Source organism: Pleurodeles waltl, chromosome 10 (genome assembly GCF_031143425.1).
Source record: "Pleurodeles waltl isolate 20211129_DDA chromosome 10, aPleWal1.hap1.20221129, whole genome shotgun sequence".
Lineage (NCBI taxonomy): Eukaryota > Metazoa > Chordata > Amphibia > Caudata > Salamandridae > Pleurodeles > Pleurodeles waltl.
Genome location: NC_090449.1, coordinates 960,094,655 through 960,107,859, shown reverse-complemented (window position 1 = coordinate 960,107,859; position 13,205 = coordinate 960,094,655). Strand labels below are relative to the sequence as shown.

The following is a 13,205-nucleotide window of genomic DNA, read 5'->3' as shown; positions in this document are numbered from 1 at the left end:
AAGTGAAATAATATGCAAATTGGGTATATACCAATGTTACCATGTTTTAGGGAAAGAGCACAAGCACTTTTGCATTGGTTAGCAGTGGGAAAATGTGCACAATTCTAAGGCCAGCAAAGACACAGTCAGTAGAAACAGGAGATTCGAAGACAAAACTTTAGGGGGAAACCACGTTGAGGATGCCAGGTCTAACATAGAACACGTTACAAACTCACCTGTATATACATTTTGAAAAGGGAGGGCTTTAATTTCCACCAATCAGCTGTACAGAATAGTCACACCTTCTCATTTTCTACCTAAGCGATCATAGTGATGTATTGAAAAATTGGGGGACAGAAGCTCATCAACCGCCCAGTCTAATCTTTTGTTTAGCCATGTTTTGGTTACACAACAGATATCAATTTTGTGTACTTTGCACAGGCCAATAGTTTCTGTCCTGAGCAGGACTGCTGACCCTGCTTTACATAGCAACGTATTTGGATCTTTGTGGATCTGAGAATGTAAGAGCATTGTTTTAGGAGTGATTTTAAGGGGCACTGACAGCAAGAGCTTTTCCTCTCACAGGGCGACACACTTGGGGTAAGAGAAGTATTACTATGTATGTTAAGTCATCTGCTGAATATATTAGAGATAGATTATGTTCTAGTCTGGTGTAGTCAAAAGAGCTTATTTCCACATGATGGTGAATGAGTGGCATGGTTGGCATTGTCCATCGTGAAGTAATAATACATTCGGGGACTGAGGAAAGGTTGAGGCATGAAACGTACATGCACTAACTAGTGTTCCCACCCAAAATGGAAGAGCGTTATGGGAACAGAAAAATTATTGATTTGTTCAACCTGGCTTGGAGAGAGACACGTGACTGGCCAGGAGGAACTGTGTTGAAAAGAGGTAAGTGAGTTTGCACTCAAACAGAGTTAAGAAATACCTTTGATGCACCTTTGAATACCAGGTGCACCTTTGAATATGTTTGCCAACATGAATTAAATACCTGTCCGTTTATTTTGGTACAGAGCCTTCTGGCTCCAAGCACCCCGCACCCACTAGGTTTCCTGCCTCAGGGACTTTGACCGGGGCATTTCAGTTGTCAAATGATAACAGAAATTTCCTGAGGTGAGATCAGGATAGACAGAAACCTGCAGCACAGCAGAAAATCAAAAGCTTGCTTGATCTTCTAATCCGTGGTCTCAAGCTTCTTCTGACATTTTGTATTTCAAGCACAAATGTATCTTAAAAAGAACATACATTTATGTATCTCGCAAACGTTGTGAATGTACCATAACAATTATGTCATTAACTACTGTGAAATATTGATTTCCAAAAACAATGGTCTGTTTTCATACAGTGATTTCCATTTTAAATATAAATATTTCTACGCAACGAAAATGGGTACGCTTATTTATGATCTTGTAATTATTTTAATTTACTGTGAGGGAGAGATGAATATGTGTTGCTTCCAAATCAATGGATGCACTTCAAACAATAAGGTATGGCGTTGTGTTCTGATAGTGTTTTAGTATATGTTTGAGCTTGATCTGACTAAACCAACATTTAGTGGCAGGGTAGCTACGAAAAACATTTTAATAACATCTCTGTTTTTATTGACTAGGTACTCTACAAACAGAAGCATGATGCTGAAAAAGGGAGGTCAAGTTATTCTTGCATGCAGGAACCACCTGATATTAAACACGCCATGGAAGTCAGCAGGCACCAAAGTGATGTAAGCAGACATCTAAAAGACAAGTTATTCTCCTATATTAGTTGATCATCTGTTACACACCTATGGTAATGCATGCAAATCACTGATAATCTGAAATGCTGCAGATCAATATTGTCAGCACTTTAAGGGGTCAGTACAGATCAGAACCTAGGTTAATGTCTTGACTAAAAAAATAGTAGCAAAATCTAAAGCACTCTCTACACCGTCTCAGAATATTATGGCCTGGCCCCAGTCCTCCACCAATAAGCCACTTACGTTTTATCGGGGTGAAAATGAGCACTTAGACTCCATGGCATCACTTAGAGTTTGGCAGATCAGGCGCACCTCTTCCTATCTAGAATGTGGAAATGGATGGACTATTGACATCAGAGCTTCAGCTGGCTTCCCCATTGGAAATCTATTATCTGATGGCCTCCTCACCTTAGGAATTTCAATTCACTTAACACCTAATTTCCCTACCTGGTGGCTTCACTGAGAACATAGGGGTAGTCTAAATATGACAGGCAGATGCCCATGAGGAGAGTGAAGGCTACGGCCTCTAATGACCTCGCAGCCAAGCAGGCCACCCGCTCATCTCTAATTGAGATGATTATATGGGAATCATTCTATGCGTTTATTGTGTTTGTACTGCTTCTTAACGTTGGTATGAAGTAGTGGGCCGCTAAATGTAAAAGAAAGTTGAGAGATGTCCTCTCCAATTGGAATATGCTTTTACACTGCTTAGAAAGTCACATAGCTTTCCATGGGTATCGCTGGAGAGATTCAGCTCTCACAGGTCTAAAGGCGTCATGTTGGAAATGTTGTGAGTTAGGTTTTTGTCTTAGTGGCTGCTATTTGAACAAAGAAGAAATGTATGCCTGGTAAAATCTCTAGACATTTCCAGGTTAAGAAAAGCTCGGACAGTGGTCTGTGAATGCTCTCAAATTTAAATATTTGTTGGTATTCAGAAACCTTTAAGCCACACATTTCATTCCAATACCAACCTCCCCCTCCCACTCTTACTCTCACAGACCGTTACAGAACAATTGGGTAATTTTAGGAGGACTAAAATGTTTTACGAGTACAGCACAGTCTTTTGTGGATTCCTTTCACGTAAGTTCAGCCATTTGCACTTCTTAAGTAGATTTACAACTACAAATGGCATTGCGAATCAGGTTCCTTGTCCCTAGTGCGAGTGAAAATCGGTAGCTTTACCTTTAATGGGATCAGTGCATGAACAGATGTGTTTTGCAAAGACTTCTTAATCAAGCAATTTCTTTTGTTGCTATGAAGCTTTGCATATTGCTGTTTCATAGATATCAACTCCTATTGAGTGCACAGGCGTTATGGATATAGTACAATAACCAGATTAACCGTGTGCCAATAAAGCCAACAGAGCCCCTGTTAATATCTGAGAAAATGTCTGATTTCGAGGTCGATGATCGCATTGTCAATATTGCCCCGTGTCCCAGTGGTGCCAGTTCAGTGGCAGTGATTACAGTACATCCAGGAAAATAGAACTAGCAATTTTACCGGCTGCCTTTAGAAGCACTTTATCTTTTCATGCAAAAAGAAACCAGCACTTCTCATTAATTCCCCCATACCTTTTCCTAGACCTCTTCTGACAAATCTCAGTGAGAATTATCATCACGAGAATTACTGATTTCTACCTCTCGTCTGTTCTTTTCTGAGCCCTCATGTCCAATGGCAGCTACTGAGTATGTGATGATAGATGTGAAACAGAGCAGCTCAAAGCGAACTTTTGAAGGCACACGTTATTCTCTTGCAATGCATGGGTCTATCTGATTATAACACCCGGCCAATGGCGTAGCGTGGGGGGTGCAGGGGGGGGCGGCCGCACCGGGCGCAACATCTGGGGGGGGCGCGCTCGCACTCGCGAGTGCTAAAATCCACAGGTTAGGGGGCGCAAATTACTTGCCTTGCCCCGGGTGCTGACAACCCACGCTACGCCACTGCACCCGGCCCACATTATTGACAACCTACTATATCTTGTGCATGTTTTTCTAAAACACGTTGGCTCAGATTTACATAACTGTCACACGGGATAGCACAACCCCCAATGTTGCTGCACTGCATTGAGTGACAGGAAGAGGGCAGGAAAGAGCCATGGCTGCTAAAATATGGCACTATCCTGCTCTCTCTCTGGCTGCTAGTGCAACACACAAACCTTTGTACCATAGTGCAAATGTGCCTGTATCTTGACCAGCATAGGTTTTGTACTGAAAGAATACACTGATAGAATAAAATACTATTTCTAGACAAGCCTTAAAATGTTTTCCTCTTTGGATGTGTGCCGTACAATGCAGCACACATTCAAAAGGGGAAAAGTTGGGAAAAATAAAAGCATTTCTCCTTTTTAACACCTACTATCAAGTGGTATTATTGTTGGTGCAAAACTATGTCTACAGTTACTAATAGACAGCTTTTGGGTCAAAATCCATAGGTGGTTGCACAGGAACACCCATGTACCATCCCTGGACTGCCCCCTGAAGCATAATAAGGCAAAGCAGTGCTTTGCACTGCTGTATATTACTTTCAGACAACTTTCCAGCACAAAACGTTTTTGCGTTGTAAAGTAGATCCAAAAAAACATTTTGCGCCTATTTCTGTCACTTTTGTGTCACAAAATCAGTGTGATTTTTTTTTGTAATTCTGGTCCTTAATATAGTATTTCTTATTTAAACACCATTTATGGAGTACTGTACCAAAATCCATTACATAAGTTTCATTGCACAATATATATGGAAAGACATTTAAAAATGTAGTAGCCATTAAACTTAAAAGAACCATTTATAATATGATAATCCACTTTGGGTGTGGTAGAGATACGGCATGCGTGAAGATAGTGACAAAGGAAATGGGAAGAGACACAGCTTACTTTCTAATCTATTTATATTAAAATACACGGAGGACAAACGTTTCATCTTTGGAATATTTGTTTCAATTTTAGATGCTGTAATATCCTCTTCATTGTTTTTGGTAAAATAATTCATTGTTCATGTTGTACTCTGTATACACTACCATGTATGACAAAAGCTATTTATAGGTTTTATATTTTTCAAGAAACTAAAAGAGTAGTGTGAGAATTGTATGTGGGTAGATAATGCTTGCTAGCAATAATGTTTCACATTTCACATAATGCTGAATTTGCAGGTTTTTAAAAGCCAGTATCTTCTTATGAGGACTCGGTATTTTCCTAAATTGAAATGTGTTAACTATTTGTCTGCAGGGTTTTAGCTTATCTGTCTTTATTAACGGAAAAACATTAAGTAGTAGCAAATGCACTGTGATTATTTTTCACTGACTTGACATTGTGTTTTTTTGCAGGCTTCATATAAGAAGGATGCACAAGAAATGCATAGATACACGGATGTCCTCGGTAGAGCTGACATAAAATTTGCAACACAGTCAGCAAAGATTATCAGCGATGTAATCACTCTTTCATCTTTATAATTTCATCATAAACCATTTTGTGTATGATTTTCTGACGATATGCAATTATTGTCTGAAACATAAGACAAATATTAGGTTCTACGAAAGGTTAGCTTATCACTTAAGGCCTGGTATAGAGTTGGTTGTAATGGAAAACTGTACAATTATCCGTTTGTTTGTGCTGCCTTGTAATATTTCTAGTTGGCATCTGGGCAGTGTGAGGATGCTTACGACTTCCCACTACATGAGGTCTAGCGCTAAAACAAGGCAACTCATTTCTTTTTGGTATATTAAGACTCTATGTAAGTCCATGACAACAATTTGCATCCATTGCAGAATCGCATGGAAGCAAAAAACCCAAACCTTAGCTTGCCAATTTTGGTCGCTAGGTTCCCAAATTGGCAGCTCTAGTCACTAGGTCACGTCTCCCTGCAACAAAACATGATACTCGCAACTTTGTTGGAAAAGAGGCACTTAAAATACTGTTTGCTCCCCAAGAAATACCTCTAAACCTGCCAGACACTGTACACTTTGGATTTGATTCAACAATTTCAAATTGTGAAAGGTTCACTCACAGGAGTCTTTCTTTCAGGTCGAGTATAAAAAAGGAAGGAGAGACCTAAACAAGGAGACGGCTGTTCTTGGCAGGCCTGATTTTGAACATGCGATGGAAGCTTCCAAGCTCTCCAGCCAGGTAAGATTGTATCATTGACAAGAAGGTCAGTATTTAAGTATCACTTTTCAATGAAAACAGTAATGATTGTTCTTGTATTCCCGAGTGCTTTCCTTGTCTATTTCCATTTAAATGTGAAGGAATAAAATTAGATTATCGACTGGCCAGTGCTGGAAAGTAGGGGGAATCCCGCTTCTTCCGAATCCAGCGGCTGTTTCTTAGCCGATCTGCGATCCTTTTAAACCAGGGAAATATGCACGGCTTGTCCTTGTGTAATTTTCTGACACCAGGACACATAGTGCAGCCACACGTTGTATGCTTTTTGTCCATCTGGAGCAGCTACCTGCAGGAAGCGAGAGGGCTTTCTTCTTTTTACTTCCAGCGGGGGCCAAATCAAAGGGTTTGATTAAAGTGTTATCAGCTCTTTTTTTCTTAGGAGAAATTATGACCCGGAGACAGTTTTTTAACTTTGTTCACCCCGCCCCCATTTAAGAGATGTGCATGCACTGTAAGAATGAGAAATGTATCTGTGTATGAGTAATTACAGATTACTCAAGATTTAAATGGTATCGACTAGTTTTTTTATGCAATTCTTCTATAGCGCTGCTCATTCCAGTGCTGGCTGTCAAAGCACTTACCTCATACACAGATCGAATACATCATAAAGTGTGTAAATCAATATCCACTAAATGTCCCTTAAATGCTACAGAAGACAATGATGGGTATAAGGGGTAGAAGTCACGTATCTTCCATACTTGCAAAGATTATATTTTAGGAGTGAATGTTTGGGAGGAGCACAGTGTCTGAATAAAAAAATATATAACACAGTGATTGGGGTTGCCTGTACCAATGAGGCGTTATTACTTACAAAAGAACTCATTTGCAATTTTAGAATAACCACAGATTAAAAAATAAATCAATAAGGAACTAAATACACGACTTATAGTTTGCATGTAGCTCCTTGATGCTGTTAAATAAATCACTATGCTATGTTAGAAGGATTGCAACTTAGGAACTAGGAGTAACAAAATGGTCTCAGTGTCAAAGGCAATAGCCCACTTACCTATCTGCATAAAATACAAATCTGCGATCTGCTAGTTACACAATGTGCTTTGTAGCATGCACATTAACCCCTTATGTTACTTTATGAGACAAAACTATGACAGCACAGAACAAAGAACTCTTCCAGAACTGCATGAACCACTAGAGTTACCTTACTGCTATTAGAATCAACTCAAAGCTGCCTGACACACGAAGATCTCTGCAGCAGGCATCTTAACCATGCAAGGTATATTAAATGCAGCCGCTTCATGATCTATTCGGTAAGCTAGAACAGATTCACTGTCACATTTGTCCTTGTTGCAAATTTCTTTGCAGCAAACTTTTTATTTTAAATAACTGCATAGGTAGGCAGTCAGGCTGTGCTTTTCAAGCTCTGCTCCTCGTGACTCTGCCTCCTTTTCTCTACCACACCCTGATCCCCAATTTATGGTTTTCTGGAGTAAATGCTTTCCAGTTCCAGCAGTGTGACTGACCAGTAAGTGGAAGTGACTGCATCATATGCAAATGGAGTAAAGAACATTAACTATGATGCTGTGCATGACAGTTACTGGCAAATGTTCTACACATAAACCCTCATAAACCCTCTTTAGTCTCCCAATAATCCAGATTTAGATGTAAACTGCAGTTTCTGTCAAAATAAGGATCATGAGATGTGTGGTAAAACGAACACATTTGGATTTGTGGCCAAGAAGCCTGTGATTCTCAAAACTATAGGCTTTGACCAAAAAACATGCCCAGTTATTGTAATCAGTCATGTCAATTGAGTTTTTATCAGTGATGTCACCCATGATGTCATTGAACGTATCGTGAGTGATGCATTCTGTGAGGCCATAATTAGAGCGGGGGGCACAAGTTCTAGTTAGCTCAGTAAAATTTACCTGGTGAATTTCAATGGTTATTCAAGTTTAAAATGTTATGTTATAGGAGGGTGGGCTGAGCAGGTGTGAGACGACCAGTCTACTTTTTGGACCTCAGTAGTGTTTTAATGATGGTATCTAGGTGGTGGGTGGAGTGGGTTCCAGAGGGCTGCCGTTTGTTCCTTTCTTTGCTTTTAAAAAAATAATTTTGCTGTTGTGTGTAGGTCTTATGAGCCATTTTAAATATTTCAATCTCAAAATAAATAAAATATGTTTAAAACAAATGTTACGCTATAACTGCCATTTTCATCTAATTGTAATGTCAAGTTTGCTTTTTTCAATGAATCTTGAGGTTTTTGTAATGTAGAGTAAGGTATTATTACCAAAAGTAACTTTGATATTTGTTTTTTCACTGAATTCCTAAGGTTTTTTTAATTTAAAGTAAGATCTTTTTACCATACCCAACCCCCCATGGGCATCCAACCCCCTGTCCACGCACAGCCTTCAGCCTTGCGTGCTGTACACCGTGTGGGGTTGGGAGCAGGGCCTAATTCACATGTTTACATTTTTGTTTTTGGGCAATTCAAATGAAAAAGCTGTTTTCTGCAAAGTACAGGGAACAATGGGCACTGACTGGAATTAGAATGCCCTATTACTTACCAGAAATCTTCAATACTCCTACTGCTGTTGTCCTTGTCCATTCATCACAAGTGAGAGATAACCATACAGAGAAAACAGAACAGAGGAATACCGGTATATAATACCCCACTCCCTCCCACTGGAGGATATTTAAGCAGTACCTACCCAGCATTCCTCCCGAACTAGCAAGCCCCTACCATCTGCAAGCTAGCCATCCAGGAGGGAGGAAGGGGCCTGATGAATGGGACAAGGAAAAAAAGGACCAGGAGTAATGAACATTACCAGTAAGGATTATGACATTACCCCTGGTCCCCCTTGTCCTTGTTTCCTTCATCACAAGTGAAAGAATATTAAAGCTTGAACACTCAGCATTCAGTGGAAAAAACAGAAAACCACACAAGGGCATCAACATAATATTGCAGCACCCAAATTCCTCAATGTGGCGGACAAAGGGTATGGCCTGAGAAATACAACAATGACAGCAGGAAGCCAAACATCTACCAGCTCCAAGGGAGCAAAGGGAGGAGAAACCAAGGAGTGTAAATCCAAAGGCAAAGTCTGCAAAGAAACAAAGGCTTCACCAGATGGCAGAAAAAGAAGGAACGCAACAAACATGCCAAAATGTCAGCAGCAGCCAAGTACACCAAAGGAAACCTGAAAATTAACCTAAAAGCCACCCACTGAGCTTGCGGGGCAGAAACTGCCAGACATTCCTCAAAACCATCCCACAAAAACAGCAGAACATCAGACAAGTGACAGTCAAACAGAGACAGCTGGAGAGGCATACACCAACTTTAAAAACCAGCCCACTGCCATCTCAAGTGAAACCAAAGGAGTCGGTTCCACAGTACAGCAGAGCCAAAATTGGGGCAGCCCCTTATCTAGGGGCCCCCATCAACCAACATCCAAACCAAGAGAAGGAGGTCAAGGAATCATCCACGGTCCCTGGATCACTAAACAACAGGAGCATGGGGAACCATGATTGCCAGGGAGAAAAAGGCACTATTCCCACCATTACTCTCCATTCTCCAACACGCCAGCAACTAGGGAAGGGGAGGAACCAGTGAAAAAGCTTCTCTGACCATTCAAAGGCAAACACAGTGGAACAGGCACCAGCTGCAGTGCCAAGCCTAGCGAGAGAGACCGGGAGAGGCCACCACACTGGAGCTCCATGACCCATGCCAACACTGGAACCACACCAGCAAAATCCAAACAGAAAAGGAACCTCAAAACTGCCGCCTCAGAACAGACCAGGGCCAGACCACGAAGGAGCAGGAACTCTGTGGGAATATGGAGAAGCCAAACATACTAGCAAAGGGGGGGAATTTTCAACAGATGAACAGAATCCACTGATTCTGGCACCAACATTCTGAATACCCTGGACACCACCTTGAGGCCAGACAAAAGCCCTCTGACTCCTGAGAGCACACAACATTCAAGTGTCTGAAGTAGATGCCACCTGCACAAGGAGAAACCAAAGGATCCAACCGCCTACTACACAGCCCTGGCTTTCCAGCCTAAAGCTAGAAGCGAAGCCTACGGGGAGACTAGTCTGTCCAGTCCCTACCTGGGAGTGCCCGAAAACTGTCCCTGGAAGTGCTGAATCCATCTCCGGTAGGGCTGATACAAAAGACTTTGGCTTTGTAGATTGTAGCTCAGAAAAAGATTAATTCAGGGAGGAAGAAGGACTCTTCACCTCATAACAAGATGTGGAGATGTTACCTCCTCCTCTGCCCCAAAAAACTGGATACCCGGAAAGGGCTGCCTGAAACAGACACCATCTGAACTGAGGCAGGAAACACATCTCACAATAACAAGAGAGGGCGGGTCACAAACTCCTCCAGATCAAGCTTTTGCCCATACTTCATCCAAAGGAGACAGCAGACAAGTAATACACCTGATTTCTGGATTGGCAAACAAACAACCAGACGCATCATTCAGAGAGCTGTAGAAAGCCATAATTTTCGAAAACAGAGACGGGCCATATATCTCCATAGATCCCAGCTCGACACCAGATGCAAGCCTGAATTTACCTGATGCAGGACAGCAGCAAACCTTTTCATCCAACGGATTCTAGATTACTGTAGCCTCTGCTCAGAAGTTTCCCACACCAAACTGGCCACTAAAGAACCAATTCGGTTTGAAACCAGAAGATCCCACTGCATCACTTGCAACAGCTACAACTTCGCCCTGCTTCAAGAAATAACTTTGTCTGGGTCATCTACACTACTACAGGACCTCCTGATATGAATGATGCACAGAAATATCCAGGGGAGGTGCGCTCTGGGATTGGTGAAGGAAAAGTTTCACAGATGATACCAGAACCTCATCCCCCAAAACATCCACTGCAGCCTGGACATGGGCGATCACCCTCAGGAAACAGTTATCCAGCAATATATTTTTAGTTGCTGCTTCCAGAAACTCCCCTCCTCCCCAGAAGACTGACAGGATCCCAATGGCAGCCAACCCCTCTGCTCAACTGTGTATGACTCCATGATCAACAGAAAACATTAATGAACACTCAACGTTGTGGCAGAAGGAGGCAGTCAGAGAAGGTAGAAGCAGAGGAAACTTTTATCAACCTTCTCTTCTCAGCATGCATGCCCATTGAACCAAACCTGTCAGGAACACCAACAGTAATGCCCAAATTTCGCATAAATTCCCATCACTGTTAAGGAACCCACCAAACCATTATGTGGGACTCACTAACTGCCCACAATTGAGGCTCTCCCCAACACACCTATGACACGGAAAAGCTGAGACTTGCGCTTGCCCGACGGCATGCCTGGGTCCACAGGAACCCAGAATCAGCACCCCCAATCCTGAGGAAACTGCCTGCCTGGAAACATCATTATAATAATAGGCTGAGAACCTACACAGCTCCTGCAAGTCTTGAAGGCAGGCAGAAGATGTGCAATACTGCCAGCCACACCCTCTCCCCACTGGAGATGCTGGCCGGGGAAAGCACAATAGTAAAAGAGCCCTGCAAATGCTGCATGTTAGAAATTGGGTCTCTAGTTGGCAGAGGTATGGCCCTGTCCAAGTAGGGACTACAATCCTAGTCAGGGTAAGTCAGATACACACTTCAAATTAACTTGTGCTCACCCTCTGGTAGCTTGGCACATAGCATACAAGCTTAAGTTAAGAGACATTAAGAGACAATGGGTGAAGTATCAGTGCAACACACACACACACACATAGTAACACAATGAAAACCCCACAAAAATACTCCACAGAGGTTTAGAAAAATAGAGAATATGTTTCTGAGTAAAATGAGACCAAAGCAAAGAAAAATCCAATCAGTGGAAGTCGAGATATAGATTTACAAATAATTAACTAAAAATAGTGCTTAGAAATCACTAGCGGTCAATATGTTACTTGAGGTTTTGAGGAAGCAGTGCAAATCCAAGGTTACAGCTGACCGCGATGGCAGGTTAGCTAAAGGATCTACTGAAAAAGTACTTAGCGAGAGCATAGTATAGACCATGAGGGAAAAATGTGTCAATCTTTCCCATGCAGTTGGGTCACGGAGGTGTCTTCTGGGTCTAGGAGAATACAGACAATGCTTCATAGTCGAGCCATTCAGAGCATGGTCATTGCTCCCCGCATGCTGTGGATCTGCTGTTGTCAAACAGCCTCTGCATCAACGTTAAAGGGCAATGCGTTGGTGCCCAACCAGCACAATGATGATGATGCATTGGTTTTTTTCAGAAAGCAGCTGCGGAACCTATTTCTGAGGCCCAGGACCAGAGAGGGCAAGGGTAGGTTTCACAGATGGCAGAGTGCAGCAGAACCTGGAGAGTTGCAAGAATTTGTTTGTGTCCCTAAGACTTCAGAAAACAGGAGGCAAGCCAGCAAGTCCTTAGAGCCACTCTGGTTTCAAGTGAGATGAGTCCAGACCTTGTCCTGAGCAGGCCAGTGATAAACAGGCTGCAGGGCATCTCAGCAATAACAGAAAAGGAGTTCCTCAGAACAGTCACTCCAGGCAAAGTGGCAATCCTTACAGCACAGCGTTCTTTACTCCAGCAGAGTTCTTCCCAGGTCGAGTAGTGTACTGTCATGGCAGGGTCAGAGCCCTAGTACTTATACCCAACTGTGTCTTTGAAATGCGGGTGTCTTAAAAACAGCTCTTTGAAGTGCACAGATCCCCCTTCCACCCTAGCATTGGCTCCATCCTATCAGTAGGGGGTAATCAACCCTTTGTGTGGGAACAGTTACTTCCCTATTCAAGTGTGCCATCTCCCCTCCACCCTTCCTGCCCAGGAAGGCCCATTAGAATATGGATGAATGCAGATGAGTGCTCAGACACACTTAACCTTCCTTTGTTTGTGGGTCTCTAGAGGGAATACACAAAGTTTAGCTGTCAGCCACCCCAGACATGTAATGGAGACAGGCTGCAAAGCACACAGAGCGGAGAAATGCCCACTTTCTGAAAGTGACATTTCTAAAACAGTAATGTTAAATCCGACCTTACCAGTAAGGATTTATCATTACCTTTCCAAAGATATGAGACATGACAAAGCTACTCCTTTCTGATCTGGAGTTACAGCTTAAAAATATATTAAGGAATTCCCAATGTTGGCCTATGAGAGGAGTAGGCCTCACAGCAGTGAAAAAAGGCATTGGGTGTTTTTCACTACCAGGACATGTAAAACATAAAATTACATACCCTGCCCTTTACATACATAGAACCCTGCCTTTTCTGCTACCTAGGGCTTACCTTAGGGGTGACACGTAATAAAATGAGAATTTAAAGCTTGGAAGGGGTTTTAAATGCCAAGTCAAAGTGGCAGTGAAACAGCACACACAGGCTCTGCAATGG

General features: G+C 42.2%; 1 protein-coding gene across 8 annotated transcripts in view; it reads left to right on the top strand.

Moving 5' to 3' along the window:
• Window positions 1-13,205, top strand: part of NEBL (nebulette) — a 743,048-nt gene that overhangs the window by 460,786 nt on the left and 269,057 nt on the right. For 5 of the 8 annotated variants that reach the window (XM_069211783.1, XM_069211782.1, XM_069211780.1 and 2 more), the window contains 3 exons: window positions 1,610-1,720; window positions 5,048-5,149; window positions 5,745-5,846. The exons of the other annotated variants lie outside the window; for them this stretch is intronic. In XM_069211783.1, coding sequence (XP_069067884.1) covers window positions 1,610-1,720; window positions 5,048-5,149; window positions 5,745-5,846 — 315 coding nt within the window. The remainder of the gene's footprint in view (window positions 1-1,609; window positions 1,721-5,047; window positions 5,150-5,744; window positions 5,847-13,205) is intronic. 8 annotated transcript variants of the gene reach the window in all.